Consider the following 22703-nt stretch of genomic DNA (forward strand, 5'->3'; position numbering starts at 1 on the left):
GGGGCGTAGAAGTCCGACTTTTCCATCTGTTCAGCCATCCCGTTCCTCCGGCGGTAGCTAGCGGTGGTAGCCAGCTGTCGTGCGGGGAGTGGGGGCGGGGAATCCCCCTTCTGACACCACTGTAGCGCTCGCGGCTCCGTAGCACGGCTAGCTAGCTAAATGATGAGGACAAGGTGGCTGAAGTTTAACCGGAGAACCGGGTTTTATTACCCTATGATACAGGCTAACCCCGGGGTTGGAAGAGTGCCCAAAACAACAAAAGGCTGGTAGCATAAACTAGCTAATCAGCTAAACTCCGTAACATACGTGGCGTGCTCCTGCTGCCCCTCCCCTCTTAATGAACCTGACCTATCCAGCTTAACTAGGGCAACATCTCCCCCCCATGAACTCCCCAAGTGTCTCTCCTATGTTAGTCCTGCAGGGTCGCTACATGGCATATTAAAACTAAATAAAGTGACATATTAACAGCTTTTATCTCACATGACCGACGGCCGGTCTCAAGGCACCGCGCCAGCGGCTCCGTCACGTCTCCACAAATATACTTAAAACAATACATATTTGTGTTTCTACAGGACTCCAGGCTGAAGAAAATCACAACTCAACAGGTAAATACAAAAAGAGAAATAAAGAAATAAAGTCAAGTCTCAGTTTAATCTTTTCTTAAATTCACCTCTTTTACTGACGACTCTCTTGTTTCTGTTCAGAGCCTTTCAGGTTGGTGGGAGGAGACAGTCGCTGTGCAGGAACACTGGAGCTGAAACATCAGGGAGACTGGAGACCAGTGGATGGCTATTACTGGACCCTGAAGGATGCAGCTGCTGTCTGCAGAGACTTGGACTGTGGCTCTGCTGTTTCTGTAGAACCGAGAAAGGAGTCCTCAGAGAGATCTGTGTGGAGGATCTGGTCTGACTGTGTTCAGTCTGGATCTGCTCTGAGGGAGTGTGCAACATCAGATTACTCTAACTCCATCCTGAATCTCACCTGCTCAGGTAAACCCATCAGTGACATCATCTATGACATCATCTATGACAGTAATGTTTCCAGTATGTTCCTTCCTCCGTCACAGTGACAGTCGGTGGTTTCCATTGGACTGAACTGTAAAGTTATCCAGGACAATGACATCCTAAAGTGTAGAGAAGTGTATGGAGAGCTGTTTTAACATTTAATAGCTCAGCTTGACTATCAAGAATTAACATTAGAGATATCTACAACTACATTCTGACTAGTCGTAATCACATTGTGACTAGTCAGAGTTCTTATTCCAGATATATATAACCTCATTGTGACTAGTCAAAACTACATTTAGAGATATCTGTAATTCAGTTCTGACTATCCTAAATAACAGTTACAGATATCTCAAACCTCATTATGACCAGTCAGAATTAAATTGTAGATATCTGAAACTGGAGTTACGACTAGTCATAATTCAGTTGTGGATATCTGTAATGAGAAACCCCATACACATGAATGGTAAAAGTAGTTTTGATCGTACTAGTCTAAATGTAATTACAGATGTATAGAATTAGAGTTATGACTAGTCTAAATGTAATTACAGACATATAGAATTAGAGTTACAACTAGTCTAAATGTAATTACAGATGTATAGAATTAGAGTTATGACTAGTCTAAACAGCGTTGCAGATATCTCTGATGAATCTCCTGTCCAGCTATTAAATGTTGAAACAGTTTGCCATAGAAGTGGGCTTGTTTCTGAAAGCTTCAAACTCTCCACAGACTGCTGAGCTTCACCTGACAGGACACACCTGTCTGTCTGGAGGCCTTTTCCATTTCACAGTTCCTACATCCTCCATTCCTTTCCTCGCCTCCTCTCCTCACGTCTTAGTCCCGCCCACCAGAGATGTGAGCTGAGGAGGCGAGGAAGAGACGCGAGGAGAGAGGAGTTGAGGCAACAGGCTTTTAACAAAATGAGCCCTCCTCTCCTCAGAGCCGTCATTTTAAAGCCACATCAATTAAATATGACATGTGGCCTCTTTGATACGTCACAGGTGTCTCTGTTCACATTTCTATTTCATCAATTTGTGTGTTATTTTAACTAAATTCTATATTCACCCACCAGCAGCTCATTTTATATGAATGTTCCCTTTAAACCAGAAGGCTGGATTTATTCTATTACATCAGGGCTGTGTATTGGAAAGAATCTGGTGATACGATGCGTATCATGATACAGGGGTTACCATTCAGTATATCACCATATATTGTAATTCTTTTTTAATTTAATTTTAGGAAAACTGTCATAGTATAAAGAACACAACATCATATGCATAAAATCTGAGTAAAAAAAGTTACTTTTAATGCAATTAACATTTATCACAGTCCCTGTAACATCCAACATCATAGCACTACGTTGGCTAACACTTCATTTTACAGCTCCGCAACTTCCATGGTGATTAGGTGATAATAAGCAAGTAACCTATTTGATATTTCTTTGGAATTACTGCCAAATTACCCCAATATTTACCTCAAAATCTATCTAAGACTACTTTATTATAAACATTATTTATTAATTATCTGCTCAAATATCATGTAAAGGTTAAAATAGGGCCCTGAGGCTTGAGAAGAGGCTGTGTGCTGCTAGATAATCGATGGCAGGGACCGCTCTGAACTCCTCCAGTTGGAATCACTGAATTGTTGTTTCATGACATCTTTTTATTGAGTGTCTGGTGTCTTTTATCTCTCTCTATTTCATCTTCTATCATCTCTCCAGACTCTGTCAGGCTGGTGAATGGGACTAGTCTGTGCTCAGGCAGACTGGAGGTGAAGACTAACCCCTCTAACCAGTGGTGGTCCTCAGTGTGTGAAGCTGACTTTGACCAGCAGGATGCAGAGGTGGTCTGTAGGGAGCTTGGCTGTGGGGCTCCTTCAGTCCTCCAGGGGGCGCTCTATGGAGACGTGGAGGCTTCAATGTGGACCAAAGAGTTCCAGTGTGGAGGAACTGAGTCTGCTCTCCTGGACTGTAGAAGCTCAGGCTCAGAGAGAAACACCTGCTCACCTGGCAAAGCTGTTGGACTCACCTGCTCAGGTAGAAGAGGAGCTGCAGCTCTGATCTGGTTCATTTCTGTTCTAATGAAACTCACTTTATTCTTTTACTGACGACTCTCTTGTTTCTGTTCAGAGCCTGATGATGTCAGGTTGGTGGGAGGAGACAGTCGCTGTGCAGGAACACTGGAGCTGAAACAGGGAGACTGGAGACCAGTGAGTGGCTATTACTGGACCCTGAAGGATGCAGATGCTGTCTGCAGAGACTTGGACTGTGGCTCTGCTGTTTCTGTAGAAGAGAGAGAGGAGTCCTCAGAGAGATCTTTGTGGAGGATCTGGTCTGGCTGTGTTCAGTCTAGATCTGCTCTGAGGGAGTGTGCAACATCAGGTTCCTCTAACTCCATCATGAATCTCACCTGCTCAGGTAAGCCCATCAGTGACATCATCTATGACATCATCTATGACAGTAATGTCTCCAGTATGTTCCTTCCTCCGTCACAGTGACAGTCGGTGGTTTCCATTGGACTGAACTGTAAAGTTATCCAGAACAATGACATCCTAAAGTGTAGAGAAGTGTATGGAGAGCTGTTTTAACATTTAATAGCTCAGCTTGACTATCAAGAATTAACATTAGAGATATCTACAACTACATTCTGACTAGTCGTAATCACATTGTGACTAGTCAGAGTTCTTATTCCAGATATCTATAACCTCATTGTGACTAGTCAAAACGACATTTAGAGATATCTGTAATTCAGTTCTGACTATCCTAAATAACAGTTACAGATATCTCAAACCTCATTATGACCAGTCAGAATTAAATTGTAGATATCTGAAACTGGAGTTACGACTAGTCATAATTCAGTTGTGGATATCTGTAATGAGAAACCCCATACACATGAATGGTAAAAGTAGTTTTGATCGTACTAGTCTAAATGTAATTACAGATATCTAGAATTAGAGTTATGACTAGTCTAAATGTAATTACAGATGTATAGAATTAGAGTTATGACTAGTCTAAACAGCGTTGCAGATATCTATAACTACATTCTGACTAGTCAGTTCTTATTCCAGTTATCTATAACCTCCAAATGAGTTCAAATGATAGTTAGAGATATCTGTAATTCAGTTCTGACTATCCTAAATAACAGTTACAGATAAACGTTTAAAGGGAAACGGCGGTGCATTGAACACTCTGTTGTGCTACGCGAATGCACTGCCTTTATAATACGGCGGGGTTCGTGCACGTCGCGGCTGATTGGGTAACACCTCTGACACACCCACCAAATGAGAGGAAACGCACCTCAAAGCCTGTTGTGCACCATTTCCAGGAAACACGCCGTTCAACCCAGAAACCGTAGCAAACCAGTGCACGCTGTTTTCAGACTGAACGTGCTCCGGCTCTCAGCCAATCATCTCTTTGTGTTTACAGACCTGCTGCTTCAGCCCAACATCTCTGGGTCCTCCTCCGTGGACCGGGTCTCCGAGGCCCAGCAGCAGGGGTTTCACGTGCTCAGGGACTCCACCTTCACCATCAGCTGCTCCGTCCAGCCACAGTACCCAGGAGGCTCCTTCCATCTCACCTTCACCTCCTCCACCTCAGCACTCAACTACACCCAGCCAGCTGTCAATCACTCCGCCCACTTCCTGTTTCCTGCTGCAGAGCCCGCCCACCAAGGAAGCTACAGATGTGTTTATCACGTCTATGTTTTTTCTCACGACTTCTTCTCTGAGAGCCGTCTGATCTCTCTCACCGTCGCAGGTAAGCTGACTGTTTACATGCAGGTTTGGAAAATGTGGAAATGATCAGCTGACAACAGAGAAGCTTTCATTCTCTAATCAAGGATTGGGCTTATTTTAATAATTAAGGACTTTTCTTATTTCATAAGAAGTTTACTTAATTTTGTATTTTAATATTTTCTTTTTTCATAAGAATTTAACTTGATTTTGTAATTAAGGAATTTACATAATTTTGTCATTATGAATTTTGCTTATTTTTTATAATTAAGGATTTTACTTAATTTGTAATGAAGGAATTTTTTTTGTTTCATAATAATTTTCCTTATCTTTGTATTTAAGAAGTTTGATGAATTTTGTCGGAGCCTTCAGAGATCATAGGGATTAAAACATGAATAAAAGTTAGAGGTTTATTCTACGTGGAGATGACGTCACTTTAGGACGTCTGCTCACAACCGATTACAGAGAGAGATGTAGTACTAGTAGTTCATTTAAGTAGTACTAGTAGTACTTCATCAAAGTACTTTAAGGGTTATGACATGTTCAGTCATAATAAGTCTGTGCATGTTGTTGTTTGTGGAATGACACTGTGACTACTGTCATTGTGTTCCACATGTCATATAGTAACCACACTTGTACAAAGTGGATGAATGTCAACAGCAAACAGTCTGCTGGAGGACGGAGCATGTTTGGTTGTAAACATATAAAAGTCTCACTAAAGTCACGTCAGTTGTATTTCTACAGATTAATCTCAGAGGACTTTCTAATCTGTCCAACAAAGAACAGTCTCCGTCCTCAGAGCCTGGATTCACATAAAGAGGATTGAAGAAGTGCTTTTAGATTTCAGGTCACTACAGTTTGTGTTTAATGGGAGCTGTTGGACTCATGATGTCATGTGATGTGATGTGATGACTGTCCATGTGTTTGATCAGATCTAAGGCCTTTCATCATCAGAGCGATCGTCCTGCCGCTGATTCTGCTGTTGGCGAACATTGGCCTTTACTTCTACTATAAGGTACTGACACACGTCTGTTGTTCAGACCGCTGACTGACATGAAGCTCTCAGTCTGTGTTTATTGAAGTGAAGAGAGAGGAGTGATGCAGGAAGTCACATCTGTGTGCTGTCATGTGTCTCCAGGGCAAGAGGGGGCAGAGGCCGAGCAGACGGGAGAAGGCTGAGCCGGATTATTATAACCTGGGTGTTCCTGCAGCTGAAGAGGAAGGAGCTCAGGGAGCAGAGTAGCACCTCCAAGGAGCTCATCTCACATCCAGATGGATTTATAACACACAACCCAGCAGCAGCTCATTTTAGACGCATGTTCCCTTTAAACAAGAAGGCTGCTTCTATTCTATTACATCATATACTATATTTGTTTCACTCTCAACATGAAAACCAACAATGTGTTAGTCTCTTGTAGCCCATTGGTTCCTCCTGAAGATGTAAATCTCTAAAAACACCTCACAAACATAAAGTGTCATTGAAAACTAGACTTGAAAGCAGGAATACCGGAGTCCGACCCAGGCCGATCGGGAACAGTGCTTTATATTAAATTAAGATAAATGTAGAACATTGATATATATCCTCTAAAGTCTGTATTACCTGTCAAATCTGAAGACAATTGAAGCATGAAATCCTGAGATCAGAGTAAAAACATGTCACAGAGCCACCGACTGTTGGATCTGTAGATCTGGAGCACATCCAGGGTTGGTGAAGCACATCTGCTGCCACGTTGACAATCTGTTGGTGTTTGTGATTCAACAATATCTATAATGAATGAATGAATCAAAGTCATGTAGCCAGCAAACAAAGTAGAGGATTAAAAACCAGAGGCTGTTTTCACACCAGTTTCATCTGGTTAGTGACACATGAACTTTATGAGCTCACTTTAGCGCTCCCTTGTGGTTCACATGGCTCATTTATTGTTGTGAGCAGGACCACATTTAGCTTATAAAATAACCATAATAATACCATTGGGAGCAAAAATATAAGAGTATTAACAGCTTATAGTGTGATGAAGGAATTTTAGTATTTCATTAGAATTTAGCTTAATTTTGTACATAAGGAACATTTGTAATTGAAGATTTTACTTTTTGCTTATTTCATAAGAATTTCACTTAATGTTGTAATAAAGGATTTGATGATTTTTATTATTAAGTAATTTACTTATTTTTTTAAGAATTTTACTTAATTGTTTTAATTAAGGAATTTTCTTATTACATAAGTATTTTACTTAATTTTATTTCAGTAGAATTTGGCTAAATTCTGTAAATAAGGTGTTTACTTAATTTTGCACTTAAAGAATGTGCTTAATTTCTATGAATTTTACTTTTGTATTTAAGGAATTTACCAAATTTTGTACTTTGGGAATTTTGTTGATGTTGTACTTAACAAATTTACACAAATTTCTAATTGAGGATTTTACTTTTATTACTTTTTTTCAAATGAAGGATTTTGCTAATTTCATAAGAATTTCACTTAATGCTGTAATATAGGATTTGATCTTTTTTATAATTAAGTAATTTACTTATTTTTTAAGAATTTTACTTAATTTCTTTAATTAAGGATTTTTTTATTATATAAGAATTTTACTTTATTTTATTTCAGTAGAATTTGGCTAATTTTTGTACATAAGGAGTTTACTTAATTTCGCACTTAAAGAATGTGCTTAATTTCTATGAATTTTACTTTTGCATTTAAGGAATTTATTGAATTTTGTACTCTAGGAATTGTCTTGATATTGTACTTAACAAATTTACGCAAATTTATAATTGAGGATTTTACTTTTACTACTTTATTTCTAATGAAGGATTTTGCTCATTTCATAAGAATTTCACTTAATGTTGTAATAAAGGATTTTGCAAATTTTCATGATTAAGTACTTATTTTTTTTAAGAATTTTACTTAATGCTGTAATAAAGGATTTGACGATTTTTATAATTAAGTAATTTACTTATTTTTTAAGAATCTTACTTAATTTTGTAATTAAGGGATTTTCTTATTACATAAGTATTTTAGTTTGAAGTATATGTATAAAGAAAATACAGAAATAAATAGGTGAACGGCTCATACACAGTCATTACAGTAAGTAAGTTTGGGGAAATAAATAAGGAGTGAAATGCAAAAGGAAAATCGTGCAGGAATAAATAAATAAATAATAATGCAAAATAAATAAATAAATGTAAAAATGAATGAAAATAGATTAATGAATAAATAAAAGGAGTAAATAAATAAGGGAATAAATACAAATATAAATAAATATGACAGAAATATCAATTTATGTCGCATTTTATCAATTGATTAATGGCTACATTTATTCTTGATATTATTTTTGCTATATTTAGTGGCATATTTATTTATTAATCGAGTCATTTATTTATTTTTTATTTTGCCAGGTTTGATCCTCCAGAATCGGACTATGTAAAGTCAAGTTCCAACAGCATCCTGTGTCATGGCGAAACATCAAAATTCGTATGCATAAAATACATGAAAAACGCACATATTCCATGATGGCCGACTTCCCGTTGGGCGTAGCTAATGAAACCCGATGAGGAATATGTCTGAAATAATGAGCAGGATGTACCTACCAAATTTCATGAATATAGGATCAACTTTGACCAAACTATGGCCTTCCACGCATTAGGGGGCGCTATAGAGCTGGCTAAACATGCTGAACCCAATAACTGTACATTTACATAAAGTTCACAGGTGTCCATCATTTTGCCAAGTTTCATGAGTTTTCGAGTACCTCAAGGTATGTTCAAAATCTAAAAGACATAAGGGGGCGCTAGAGAGCCAACATGCCGCGCCCAAGCAAATTTTCACCACTAAATCAAAGTAATTATGAGTTTGGATGTGCGTGTAAAGTTTGATGAGTTTTTGTGCATCCTAAAGTCTTCAAACGTGTTCGTAAATTTTAAAATCACGCAGGAAATCCAAGTTGGCTGACTTCCTGTTGGCCGAAAAACCGAACTTCAAGACGTATGCAATTACATACTTGAATTTCGTGAAGATCGAAGAAACTTTCCCTGAAAAACTGCCTACATTAGGGGGCGCTATCTCGCCCGCTGGCGACACCCGAGCCGAATCACTACAGAACTTTGAACTTCGTGCCACTTCTGACGCATATTCCACTTTTGGTGAGTTTTTGGGGATGGAAAAGGTCCCAAAAACGCGATATTCCAGCAGAAAAATAATAATAATACTTAGAAAAACAATAGGTTTCCTTGTACTTTCGTGCCAGGACACCGTTGGGTCCTGGCACTTTCGTGCTCGGGCCCTAATTATTATATATATTATAATCTTATTATTTATCTATTTATGCATTTCTTTTTTTTGTTCCTTTAATTATTTTCTACCTCTTTTATTTTTGTTATTATATAATTTTTTTCATAATTTAAGTTATCTTTCCTATCCAATTGTGCCTTGTATGTTAGAAGTATTGAGTTTAGATTATAATGCCTTAATGTTTGTAAATGAATTATCTTCAATACAAAAAAAAATAAAAAAATTTAGTTATTCCCTTCCAAATACAACGTCTAATGATCTGTAATATTACTGTGTGGATAATAATAATTGTAACCCACGTGTTGGAGCCTCTCTGCACACCCTGGGACTCTGCGTTGTGTTTATAGTTGTGTTATAGGGTGTGGTGCAGATTAAGGGAAACACCGGCACAGTCTTTTTGATTGTGGTTGAGACCGGGAAGACTTTATTTGTCCACAACATCTGCTGTCATCTCATTGTTCGTCCACAACCTTACGAAGTAATAAAGAAAAGAGTATAAACTCCATGAGAATAGAATATATTCTATTACAAAAATAAACACTAAACACTAACATGGAAGTAAATTACAACACATAAAATGATATAAGGCACTTTTAACGTAAAATCTCACATGAAAATAATTTAAATGAAACAACAAGACAGCTAGCAAACAATAAGTCAACAGGCTAATTCTCCCGCCTGTATTAGAGCGGCTGCTCTGCTCTGCACGGTAAAATGCCAACATTACGGCCACTATTTACATATAAAACATATCTATAATAATAATAAGTGAAAGGCAACATCTCAATTATAAATTTAGTAGAAAAAGATGAACAGGAAGGGTGTTTTTAATTAATGTATTGTACTACGATGCGGGCCGCCACGCTGACCTTACGAAGTAATAAAGAAAAGTAAACAGGAAAAAAGATGGCGTCCCCACGTAACTTTTAACTACGGTGTCCTGTAAGGGACAAACATGTCTATTGTGCAATTCTGGATGGGAATTACAGCGCACCAGCGACACCTGGTGGCTGATTTAGGCTACTGCCTTACATCTACCCCCTCTTTAATTGATGGCGTCCCAGCCATCAGACCAAACAAAATAAAACAAAGAACATCCACCAAACACAAGAAACTTGAACAGAGTGATGAATATGATGAATGAATGACTGTGTTGCATAGAGACTGTGTGTGTGTGTGTGTGTGTGTGTGTGTGTGTGTGTGTGTGTGTGTGTGTGTGTGTGTGTGTGTGCGCGTCTTATCAAGGTGGATGTACTAGCTTTGTCGTGTTACATATGTCCTGCTGCTCGTCTTGCTTTGGCCTTTTGCCACAACTTCCACCCCCTTTCTATCTTCTGCTGGTCCTCTTCCGATGTCACAACTTGTGACTCATAGGATAGTCTCTTTGGGGGACGTCGACTTCTCAACGGGTTTCTCCTTGGAGAACTGGGCCTGTGAGGTGAGTTGGCACCACTGACATTTTCCTCCCCTCCTTCACTCATTTGTCCTGTCTCTACATCCACTTCATCCAGTCTTGTGTGTTCATCCTGCCCAGTTGTTGTCTCAGGTAGGACTCTCTCCACAATCTCCTCTGTGTCGTCCATTTCCCCGTCCTCTGCTGTATCTGACTCACTCTCCTCTCTGATCGCTTCATCGGCCTGTTCCACTGGTAGAAACATACACTGTGTAAGGAGGTTGCGGTGGACCACTTTTTCTCTTCCGCCATCCTCTGATCGTACCACGTACACAGGTATGCTGGGTTGCTTCTTCACCACAATGTATGGGCGCGACTCCCATCTGTCTCCCAGTTTCTGCCTCCCCTCCACATGACATACTTTGATCAGGACTCTGTCCCCTGGGCTGAAGACTTGACTTTTTGCTTTTTGGTCGTAGTATTTTTTCTGTTGCCCCTTAGCATGTTGAGAAGTCTGATTGGCCTGGGCATAGGCCTGCGACAGGCAGTCGTGCAGAGTTTGGACATACTCGCTGTACTCACATGACTCACTGGTGGTAGGAAGCCCAAAGATCAGGTCGACTGGGAGCCTGGGATGTCTACCAAACATAAGGTAGTATGGGGTGTATCCAGTTGAGTCATGTCGTGTGCAGTTGTAGGCATGCGTCATTGCATCCACGTATTCATGCCAGCGTGGCTTCAAATGAGGCTCTAATGTCCCCAGCATGTTCATGAGGGTCCGGTTGAACCTTTCGGTTGTCCCGTTGCCCTGGGGGTGGTAGGGGGTTGTGTGGGTCTTAGTGATGCCAGTGCACTTACACAGCTCCTTCACTATTGCACTTTCGAAATTGCGCCCTTGGTCTGCATGCAATTTCGCTGGAAAGCCAAAGCGACAGAAAAAGTTTTTCCACAGTACCTTAGCCACTGTGCAGGCCTTTTGGTCTTTAGTGGGGTAGGCTTGGGCGTAGCGGGAGAAGTGGTCTGTAACAATGAGAACATTTTCTATGCCACCCTTTGATTTCTCCAGGGTCAAAAAGTCAACACACACGAGCTCCATGGGGGCACTGCTGTGAATACTGACCAGAGGAGCCCTGAGGCCTGCAGTTGGGGTCTTTCTGAGGCAGCACCTCTCACACTGCTCGCACCAAGCTTTGATTTCCTGGAACATCCTCGGCCAATAAAATCTCTCCCTTATCATCTGCAGTGTTCTCTCCAATCCTAGGTGCCCTGAGTCATCATGGAGAGCAGCCTTGACTGATGTATGCAGCTTCACTGGCAATACTAACTGCTCCACTACTCCCCTTTGGCCATCTTGGATGCGGCGGTACATGACACCATCCCTTATCACTAACCTCCTCCACTCCTTTAAGAGAAGCCGTACTTGCTCGCCACTACTGATCCTCTCACCACGGCTTGGTTTTTGGTTCAGGCTTTTAAAGTGCAAGACAGGGCCGATGACAGGATCCTCCTTCTGCCCTGCCCGGAGCTCGTTTTGTCATGGCAGGCAGGGACTCCGTCCCGACATCTCTGTAGGGCTCACTTGACCTGAGCAATCGAGGTTCTTGTGGTTCAGGTTCCTCGGAGGCCGCACTGTTCACGCCTGGGAAGCTTTCCTGTTCTGGGGTGGGCTGTTTGTCCTCATGCCCCTTTTCACTGGCCCTCACACGCTGAGGGCAGGTTTGCAGGACCTGGGTGACCTCCTGGTTGGACATACGTGAGAGGGCATCGGCATTTGCATTACTCTTTCCCCTTCGATACTGGATGTCAAAGTCAAACGTAGACAGCCGAGACACCCACCGTTGGCCTGTGGCATCCAGCTTCGCTGAGGACATCACATATTTAAGGGGGTTATTGTCCGTCAGCACTGAGAATTTACGCCCATAGAGATGGTCATAGAACTTATCCGTCACTGCCCACTTGAGAGCGAGGAACTCGAGTTTGTGTGCAGGATACCTCGTCTCAGCTGGGCTCAATCCTCTGCTGGCGTAGGCTATGACCCTCTCTTCTCCAGCCTGGACTTGAACCAAGACGGCGCCAAGCCCCTCTCCTGAGGCATCAGTCTGGAGCACAAAAGGCAGGCTGTAATCTGGATAGCCCAGCACTGGAGCAGTCGTCAGCTTTTCTTTGAGGGACTGAAAGGCCTGTTCACTCTCATTAGTCCACAAAAAGGGTGGGTCGGGACCCGGGTTTTTCCTTCCCCCTTTCTTTTTCTTTCTGGGGTCACCAGAGGTGAGGCGGTACAAGGGAGCAGCTAAGGCGGAGTAGTCTCTAACGTACCGCCTGTAATATCCAGCGAATCCCAAGAACCGCAGCACTTCCTTCCGATTTGTAGGCCTCGCCCAATCCTTTACTCTGCTGATCTTCTCAGGGTCTGTCCTGATCCCCTCTGCGGACACCACATGGCCCAGATAGTGCACCTCTTTTCTCACGAGCTGGCACTTGGAGGGCTTTAACTTCAGGCCATGCTCCTTAAGCCGATCAAACACGAGCTGCAACCTCTCCACATGCTCATCAAAAGTTTTGGAGAAAATGATGAGATCGTCCAGATAAATCAGGAGATGGGTGAAATTCATATCCCCAAAGCAGCAGGTCATGAGTCTCTGAAAGGTGGATGGAGCGTTTTGCAGACCGAAGGGCATTCTGTTGGCCTCGAACAGCCCCATGGGAGTGCTGAACGTGGTCTTGTGCTTGTCGTGCTCTGCCACTTCCACCTGCCAGTAACCAGACGTGAGGTCCAGTGTGGAGAAGTATTTTGCTTGTCCCAGAGCTTCAAGGGCCTCCTCTATTCTGGGCAGGGGGAATGCGTCTCTTGTGCTGCAGGAGTTCAGCTTTCTGTAGTCGATGCATAACCTTAGTGAACCGTCCTTCTTGGTTACGATCACTACTGGTGAAGCATACGGGCTCTTACTAGGCCTGATGACTCCAGCTGTCTCCATCTCCGTCAACAGCTTCCTCACGTCCTGCCACTGCGATGGAGGAATCCTGCGATATGGCAGCCGAAAGGGCTTAGAGTCCACCAGTGGAATGTCATGTGTCACTGTTTTTGTGTGGCCATGGTCCATGGGATACTGGGAGAACACACTTGTGTTCCTTCCCACAAGCTCTTGGAGGAGAGAGCGTTGGTGCTCATTCTCCACTGCTGCTTCACTTAAGTCCACCCCGCCTGCCACCACTTGATCCAGACTGAAGCATGTCTCTTCACTCCCATCATTATGCTGTCCTCCCTGCGTTTTGTCTGGAAACTCCACAACATTTTCAACAAGGAAAGCATTGGCCAGGTGAGTGTGTGGCTTGATTATAATAGTGTGCTGGGACAGGTTCATCACTCTGACAGGGGCACAGCCCCGCTTTACATCAGCCAGAACTTTTGCCACCAAGAGGTCTTGTGGAAGCTGCAGGGAGGGGTGGCCTTCTATCAGCGTTGTATAGGTCTTTCTTTGTGGGCCTTCTTTGATCTTACACCTTAGATCCATCTCTTTTCCTGCAGGAATGCGTATTTTCCGGCCAGTGTATACAGCAGGACCCACCAGATCATCCATCTCACTTTGTTCTGTGCTCCCAATTTCAAGTAGAGCGGTGTACCACTCTGGATGGTTTTCTTTCACTTGATGAAGAAATTGCTGACCATAAGCTGCCTGGAGGTGGCTCTTGGAGGCACGAATGACATTAGTTCCCACGAGCAGAGGGACAGAGGAGCGATACTCAGAATCAGGGACAACAAAAGCCGGCACAGTCTTGAACTCTTTCCCCAGCACTTTCAAGTTAATGCTCAGGACACCATAGTAGGATACACTCTGACCTGCTGCACCCTCTATTGGTATTTTAGAGGACCGTAGTTTTTGTTTTTGAAGGACAGGGTGGTTGCACCAGTAGCCATGGGTAATGCTGGTTATCTGAGCGCCAGAGTCGATGAGAGCCCTGCACTTTTCTCCATTGACTTCCACCTCCCCCTCATTTCTGGGACCCACCAAGGGGGTGTCCTCTCCTCCATCACGCGTTGTGCTCATCTGCAGTGGGGGGTCTTGCTGCTTGCCCATGGTTGCCCCGGTAACCATGGACTCTAGTCGTTTAAATGCTGAGCTGAGTGGGATGTGTTCCCCTCTGCAGGGGTCATAGGCTGCGGTTGGCCAGCCCAAGCCGGCCTGGACTCGGGGAACATCGCTCTGCAGACCCGAGCCATATGTCCTTGCTTTCCACACCGGTGGCATGTAACGCTGGAGCTCTGGGTTGTAGTTCCAGGAGATGGCCGAAATCTAGGCGGGGGAACAGGAGGTGAAGCAGCCATTCTCGATTCAAGGTTAGACAACTTGGCTATCTGTTCCTCTTGGCTAAGAGCTAATTTCTTGACCATCTCTGTCAGCTCTGACAACTCAGAGGTATGTTTTGTCCTTTCTGTCTTTACATTTGTACCACACTCGGATGTGACATGCACTTGGGCATATGTTTTCTTTGCCTTGTGTTGTGACTGGAACTTCTTTGTTTCTTTTGCTAGATTTCTGAGCTCAGCTTGCAGTTCTCGGAAGCTCAAAAACCTGGGCCTCATTGGTGAAATCCTTGCATACACCTCCTCATCATTAAGTCCCCTTAAGAACTGCCGGGTGAGTTTATTATCACGGTCAGGGAAAGGCTTGCCCCCTCTTTGGCTTTCCACAGCTCGCAATGTTGCCTCCAATGCTATAGCATAAGAGCACGGAGACTCTCCTGGCCTCTGGCTGCGTTCATAGAAGTCGGCCAGTGGATCTAGGGAGCCCTGTGCATCACTGTACTCTGCCCTCAGTTCCTCGAAAGCCTTCTCAGGGGTTTGGTCATGGGGAGGTAGGTTCAGAACCAACTTTCTTGGCTCACCACTCAGGTGTCGCACAACAGTGGAAAAGCGGAGGTGCATGGGGAGCTCTATTGCCTCTAGGAGATACTGCACATCACGGATCCAGTCCTCCACGAGCATCTTGCTATCTGCATTACCAGTGAAGACTTGGACATTCTTCACCTGATGAGTCTGCATGAACCCACCATAGGCAGCCAGGGGAGGGTTTGGGTTGGCTATGGCTCTGCCAGGAGTCTTTAATGGTGGCTCGGACTGATATGGGTGCATTTGTGGGGTGGAGTATGGAGGTAGTGGTGCAGGTGGTGGTAGAGCATTTGGATACATACTAACTTGTGGGTCTGAAGCAGGCATCCAGAGGTGTACTGGAGCAGGGGCGTGGGGAGGCGCTGTGTGATTGAAGACTGCATAAGTTGCATTCAGGGGGCTGGGCACCGGTGTGTTGGAGCCCCATGCACCGGTGGCAGATGGGAGCACAGGGGCCGCTTCACCACGGTCCAGGTCCTGTGAGTAGTGAACAACAGCTGGTGACATAGGCAGCTGGGAGGTTGGTCCGTACTCTGAGCCTTGGGGGGTCTGCACAGCAGGGGGATTATTCATAATGTTCATTGCATGTGGTGGTTGAAAACTTGGCATGGGGGCCTGAGGCGCATGAGTGGAATGTGCATAGCTGGTGTAGACCTGGGAGCTAGGTTGAACAACCTGAGTTGGATTAGGGGAGGTAGCTGGACAGTTCATGGGGGAGTAGTGAAGCAGGGACGGGGTGGGGCGCTGTACAGTTTGTGCCTCCTGGAAGATGGGCCGTGGGAGACTTTGAGGCGGCCGGGTTGCTGTTGGACCGTGCACGTCTGTGGGCCTGTGCATGCTAACTTGGGATGGGGGGGCAGAGACCACTGTTGTCTGCGCAGCCAGCTGGGCTACTGGACCAGTTGTACTTGGTATGTTGTGATCTGACCTGTCTGTCTGGTAGCATGGTCTCGAGGCTGGGCTGGTGGCAAAGCGAGGCAAGGGTGTCTGCATTGGAGCTCCAAAGCCTGGTATAGACACATGATCAGGAGTATGATGGTGCTCAGTATAAGGTGACAGCATCGAAGGTGGGGTAAGCTGTGAGCCTAGTCCTGAGTCAGTGGGCTGCCTGCCTGTCTGATGGCCTTGAGTGGGGTACTGCAATTGAGTGCCAGTGAACCTGCTGAACCATTTGGTAGGCTTCGGCCTCACTGGTTGCTGCCGGCTCGCTGTGTTGTTGTCAGCTGTTGCCCCCTCACTCATATGGTGGGTTGGTGTCTCATTTGGAGAGTCATAAGTGTGGTTTGTTGAAGGCCCAGGGGGGAATTGGAGGCCTGGTGCCACAGCAGCGGCGCCCTCCAGCTTCGATAGAGAATCTGTGTAGTCACTCAACATTTTTTATTTTTTTTTTCAGATTAATTGATGCCAAAGACTTAAGCTTTGAAGTGGATGGTTGTGTGTGTTGATGTTATGTGCTACTAGAATACTAAAATGTAATGAAAAACAGAAATGTGTAACACAAATATCAACTCACATTAAGCCTGAATTAAATGCAGATCCCTGCCTAACTCAAAGAATTTGAATGAGATAAACACTTTAGTCACAGAATGTTTCAATGGAAAGTCTCACACAGAATATATATATACCACTCAAGTAGCAGTTCAGTCTATAAAAAAAAACATGAAAAGTCCTCACATGAACACACAAGTTATACTACAGTCTTCAAAGGATACGTTGGAAAAGGTGAATATCCTGCAAACACCGCTTTGCAGGCGATACCAGCTCAGTTCCACGTATAGATGGCAACACAGTTCAAAGCAGCAGCACAGTTGTGGATGATGCCGTCAGTCTCTCTTTCTCTTCAGTCTCGGACACCACAATCCGGGTCACGGCACCAAAGATGTTAGGGTTAGGGTTTTACCGTGCTGCTCTGCTCTGCACGGTAAAATGCCAACATTACGGCCACTATTTACATATAAAACATATCTATAATAATAATAAGTGAAAGGCAACATCTCAATTATAAATTTAGTAGAAAAAGATGAACAGGAAGGGTGTTTTTAATTAATATATTGTACTACGATGCGGGCCGCCACGCTGACCTTACGAAGTAATAAAGAAAAGTAAACGGGAAAAAAGATGGCGTCCCCACGTAACTTTTAACTACGGTGTCCTGTAAGGGACAACCATGTCTATTGTGCAATTCTGGATGGGAATTACAGCGCACCAGCGACACCTGGTGGCTGATTTAGGCTACTGCCTTACATAATCATAATAATAATCATAATTATTATAATTAAAAAGGTTGTTTGAAAAACTCCCTCTGAGGATGTTTGCAGGGTTACGCTAAAATTGGGCGAAAATCGCACATTAAATTAAAAATGTCTGACTTCGGCACAATGGCATATTCGTGTGTCTCCACATGTTACATCTGTCTGCCAAATTTCATACATGTAGCTGAATTCGGAGCGGGGAGCTCAATTTTTCCAACTTTCTAGGGGGCGCTAGCGAGCACCCGAGACCCTTAAAATACTACATGTTTCACCGATAAGTGTGCCAAGTGAAACAACGTTTTGAGCATGTTGAGGTCCTCAAAAAGGCGATTCATTTCAAGAAAAAGAAAAATAATTCCTACAGTTTCAATCGGGCCTTCGCTGGCCCGACGTTGTCGCTGCTCGGGCCTGATAAAGGGCAAACTAATGCAGTTCAAGCAGTAGCTCTCTGCAGAAGGCCCTGCAGAGAGGGCTTCACTCTACTGTATTGTTCAGTGTGTTTGTCTGTCTGAGGCTGTGTAGTGGTGGTGTTGTAAGGGTTGTGAAAAATCAAACATCTCCATCCAAGACTGTTTTAATCATTTAGTCATGAAATTGAAAAATGTAAGTGGTTTAGTGTCCATGTGAATATTGCAAAAGCAAGATTGACTGTCCTGAACTATCCACACAGCAGAACAGCTTTATATAATGTCTGCGTTCCTCCAGCAGGAGGAGCCGTTATCTTGTCCCTGCAGGTTCAGTGTAGGAGGCTGATGATGAGAAGTCTCTGGGTCTTTCCCATTTGTTCTTTTATACGGCTTGACTCCTCTCCTCGACTCCTCTCCTCGACTCCTCTCCTCGACTCCTCTCCTCGCGTCTTAGTCCCGCCCACGGGAGATGCTAGCAGAGGAGGCGAGGAAAAGACTCGAGGAGAGAGGAAACGAGGAAATATGCTTTTAGAGACATGAGACGTCGTTTCCTTTTAAGCGTCACGTGAAGCGACGTCCGTTTCTGATGACAGCAGCAGCTGATCACATCTGGATCAGCTGTCAGTCAGCTTCAACAGCTGTGGAGACTTTAGATGGAGTTTGTGTCTGAACTGATCTAATACTAATAAAGAAACAGAGTTATCAGAGCAGCAGTGTTTCTCTCTGTAGCCTGTTATCTGTTTAACAAACACCTGCACATGAATAACAGCTGCAGTCTGTATTTCTACTGAGGACTGAGTCCTGCTTAGAGGACCAGGAACCATCTCTACTGTGGACTGAGTCCTGCTTAGAGGACCAGGAACCATCTCTACTGAGGACTGAGTCCTGCTTAGAGGACCAGGAATCATCTCTACTGTGGACTGAGTCCTGCTTAGAGGACCAGGAACCATCTCTACTGAGGACTGAGTCCTGCTTAGAGGACCAGGAACCATCTCTACTGTGAACTGAGTCCTGCTTAGAGGACCAGGAACCATCTCTACTGTGGACTGAGTCCTGCTTAGAGGACCAGGAACCATCTCTACTGTGGACTGAGTCCTGCTTAGAGGACCAGGAACCATCTCTACTGTGAACTGAGTCCTGCTTAGAGGACCAGGAACCATCTCTACTGTGGACTGAGTCCTGCTTAGAGGACCAGGAACCATCTCTACTGTGGACTGAGTCCTGCTTAGAGGACCAGGAACCATCTCTACTGGATCAATATCTTTATATTATGTATTCATTATTAGCATCTGTAGTTATTGATATTCTGACAGTAGAAGTTATGTATCAGGCTGAATGTTTCAGGGAAAATGTAAATGATGTAACTCATATCAAACCCGACGCTCAGGAATTATCAGCCTCAAGTGACTGAATGGAAATGACTTAAATGATGTAAAAGGTGTAAAAGACAAACTCTCCTTCTCTCTCTGACTTTAACTGGATCCTTAATAAAAGTGAATGAGTGAAATAACAGATCATCAAAAGAAAACTCTTTCTAATAAATGCAGAAAGTTGTTTGAGGTGTGTTAGTTGTCAGCTGTTATAAACCCCTTTCAGTGTCAGACTCCTTCAGTGACGGTGTGTGAAGCAGAGATCCTGCAGGTCCTCCTGCTGCTGGATCACTTCACCATCAACATGCTCCGTCTGCTGTTCACTCCTACAGTTAACACAGATTATAACTAGATGGTGAATCAGAAGACAACTAAACAATAAAACGTTTAATCTGTGATCTGTCTTCACTCTGGTATGAAACTCCAGTAATGTTGATGTATCAGATCAAACCGATCAGCAGAAGTGTGTTTCGTTCTCATTGAGGTAAGTCTGCTGGTTTGGGTATGGCGGGTGTTGAGGATTTTCTAAAAGCCCCATCAGAGGAGGTTTTGGAGCATTGTAGTCGAGAGCAGCTGTTGAAAATTGCGGAGCATTTTGAAGTGGACGCTGGTGACAAACGGAGCTAACTTGTTTGAGGATGGCGTTTTCAAAGTCATGGTGCATCCTGTCAGGTCTGTTCCAGGTTTAGCTTGTGGCAGCTGCCAATTCTCTGGTGTTTGCTGTTGTTTCCCTTTTCCCTGGTGTTTTTCTGGTTGAGTTGCTGAGTGATTAGAGGGTTATTCAGTTCACCTGTTGCAGGGTGTGGGGACTGGCTCTTAAATGATAGTTGAGAGCAGCTTGGTGGTTCCCCTCTTGGCCAATCAGGGTGTAACGACGCCCTTTCTGTAGGGCTTAAAAGAGGAGGGAAACTGCACACCCAGGGTCATTCTGATCTCTCCTTCACTCAATGCAACATGTGTTATCAGCTTTACCAGAAACGCTGGTCTGTTTTGGGCCCTTTTGGGATTCTGTGATCTTTGTGTTTTGTTTGTTGAGAGTGTTGACTCCTAGTTGGGGAAACAAGTTAAGTGCCAACCAATTGGGTTACCTGCACTGGGACAATTAGGTGCTATTTGTGCAACAGCTGGCTTGCCTTACGATAGCCTAACGCCTGCAGGCTGTATTTTTGTATTCTATTCATTTGTTGATTTTCAATGAAACCCTTTATACCCATTTCTTTTAGTGTATTTTATTTGGGAAAACTTTAAAGGAGGGTAAAAGGAAAACCACAAACCAATATTTCAGTTTCCTTAATTGTTTGTTAATATCGAGGCATTTGTTCATTATTATTATTAAGAAGGCATGTTATTTTATATTATTATGTGGATGGGAACTGTTTTTCAGTCTTCTGACTGAACAACTAAAGTCTGGGGAACTCAGTACCGCCACAAGCTGAGTTGTCTGCTCCTGGTGTTGCTGGTCTAAGTCCTGGCGTAACTTTTGAGCAGCAAAAGGAACTGCTGTTGTTACAGTTAGAGCATGGTAGGCTTCAGCAGCAAGTTGAAAGGGAGAAACTGGCTATAGAAAAGGTTAAGCACGAGACAGAACTTAGAACCATTGAGTTGGAACAGTACAAGCTAAGTTTGATTCGGGATGGTCGGGTCACAGCGGACTCTGTTTTCAATGTTGCTCCTGTGTCTTCAGAGTGTTCACGGTTTGATGTGGCTGGCAATTTGCGCCTGCTTCCCAGGTTTTGTGAGAGTGATCCTGATACCTTTTTGTTGCTGTTTGAGCGGGTAGCTGACAGTAGAAATTGGCCTGATTCTGAGCGTACGCTGCTGCTGCAATGTGTCTTAACCGGCAAGGCTCAAGTAGCGTATTGTTCCCTTCCTGTAGGTGAAAGCCAAAATGACTCTTCAGTCAAGGCTGCTGTGTTAAAAGCATACGAGTTGGTGCCAGAAGCTTAAAGACAGAGGTTCAGAACGTGGGAAAAGTCGGACAGGCAGACACATATGGAGTTTGCCAGGGAGTTGGGTACTCACTTTAATCGGTGGTGTACGGCTCTTGAAGTCAAAACCTTTGATAACAATTTGATGGTCTTGGAGCAGTTTAAAAATTCTCTGCCGAGCAATGTGGCTACCTACATTAATGAACGTAAAGTCAAAACTGCTGCCGAGGCTGCTGCGCTTGCAGATGAGTATGTCCTGACGCACAAGGTTGACTTTGTGTCCCATGTCTATGATGTCTATGATGATATTAAAGTGCGTTCAGGGAAGTGGTCAGATGACTGGGCTGCTAGGCCAGAACGGTTGTCAGGGGGACAATCAGATGCTGAAGTATGTAATTATTGTAAGGAAAAGGGGCACTGGGAAGCTGAATGTCCTGCGCTTAGGGTAAAGAACAAGCGTAATAGAGATGTGAATGTTAGATCTACCGCGCTGACCGCATCTATTCGTACGGTGCCGAGTTCTTCTTTGTCTTGCGGCCGGGTAGATGTGAAAGCAGGTACTCGGGGTAAGCTTTCAGATTACCTTCCGTTTGTGTCTGCTGGGTTTTTGTGGTTGGTAGGGTGTCCTGCAAGAGTGCCAGTTAAAATCTTGAGGGATACTGGTTCCTTGGATTCCTTTGTTTTGGGCTCAGTTCTGCCGTTCTCTCAGGAGAGTAGTAATCAGATGATCAACGCACCACTTATACCCGGACATCTCAGACCCTCGTCGCCAGTTCGTTGATTCAACCCAAGTGGTGCGCTGCCTGTGTAGCACACAGCTCCTATCACTATAATTATACTGGACTAGAATCAGAAGATACCAAACTCGAACAGGAGGCAGAAAAAGTTATTTGCAATATCAAAAGACCACAATAGACAAAAAGCTATAAACTGGTACCTTGTATTTTAGAAAATAACAAACAAACAAAATGAATACCCATGAGTTCAGTAAAGAGATCAATTGCACAAAGATGCTTCAGTTTCAACTCAGCAACAAAATCTTTCTTTTGTCACACTCTGGGTTTGAACCACTGAGTTTTACCCACTATGTTCTCTGACTGGGTGCACCCTAATATCAATATCTCAAAATCTCAATTCTCAATATTTGGATCCAACATTCAATGAGTAACAATATTAAAACAATAACCCGGTTCAATATTAGCACTTCTCAGTTTGTTTCAACCTTACTGTCATGATATCACTTTGGCAGTCTGTCTTTCCTTGTGTTTCCTCTGTTTCCCTGCCCTTTTGTCTCCTGTGTGTTTTTCCCTGTTTGTTTAGTCTGTCAGTGTGTTGGGAGGTGTGGCCTTCCTCCTCCTCCTCCTTCTCCTGGGCGGGCACTGCTGGAGCAGCTGACAGCAATCAACCTATCATCACACACACCTGCAGTATATCTACCCCGGTCTT

The 22703-nt window shown here is 43.8% G+C and overlaps 1 protein-coding gene across 1 annotated transcript; it reads left to right on the forward strand.

Moving 5' to 3' along the window:
• Positions 1–480: 480 nt before the first annotated feature.
• On the forward strand, positions 481–5084 carry LOC141762347 (scavenger receptor cysteine-rich type 1 protein M130-like). The gene is made up of 6 exons (XM_074626430.1): positions 481–526; positions 705–815; positions 2723–3040; positions 3134–3421; positions 4430–4759; positions 5077–5084. The coding sequence occupies exons 1-6, from the start codon at positions 481–483 to the stop codon at positions 5082–5084; spliced, it is 1101 nt and encodes a 366-aa protein (XP_074482531.1).
• The last annotated feature ends 17619 nt before the right edge of the window (positions 5085–22703 follow it).

Source organism: Sebastes fasciatus, chromosome 23 (assembly GCF_043250625.1).
Source record: "Sebastes fasciatus isolate fSebFas1 chromosome 23, fSebFas1.pri, whole genome shotgun sequence".
NCBI classification, from domain to species: domain Eukaryota; kingdom Metazoa; phylum Chordata; class Actinopteri; order Perciformes; family Sebastidae; genus Sebastes; species Sebastes fasciatus.

Bases quoted from the DNA above. Each gene is read 5' to 3' on its own strand.
- LOC141762347 (XM_074626430.1), top strand. From the start codon at position 481: ATGACCGACGGCCGGTCTCAAGGCACCGCGCCAGCGGCTCCGTCAC. The intron at 527-704 runs GTCTCCACAAAT...GTTTCTGTTCAG, and splicing joins CGCGCCAGCGGCTCCGTCAC to AGCCTTTCAGGTTGGTGGGA. The intron at 3,422-4,429 runs GTAAGCCCATCA...TTGTGTTTACAG, and splicing joins CATGAATCTCACCTGCTCAG to ACCTGCTGCTTCAGCCCAAC.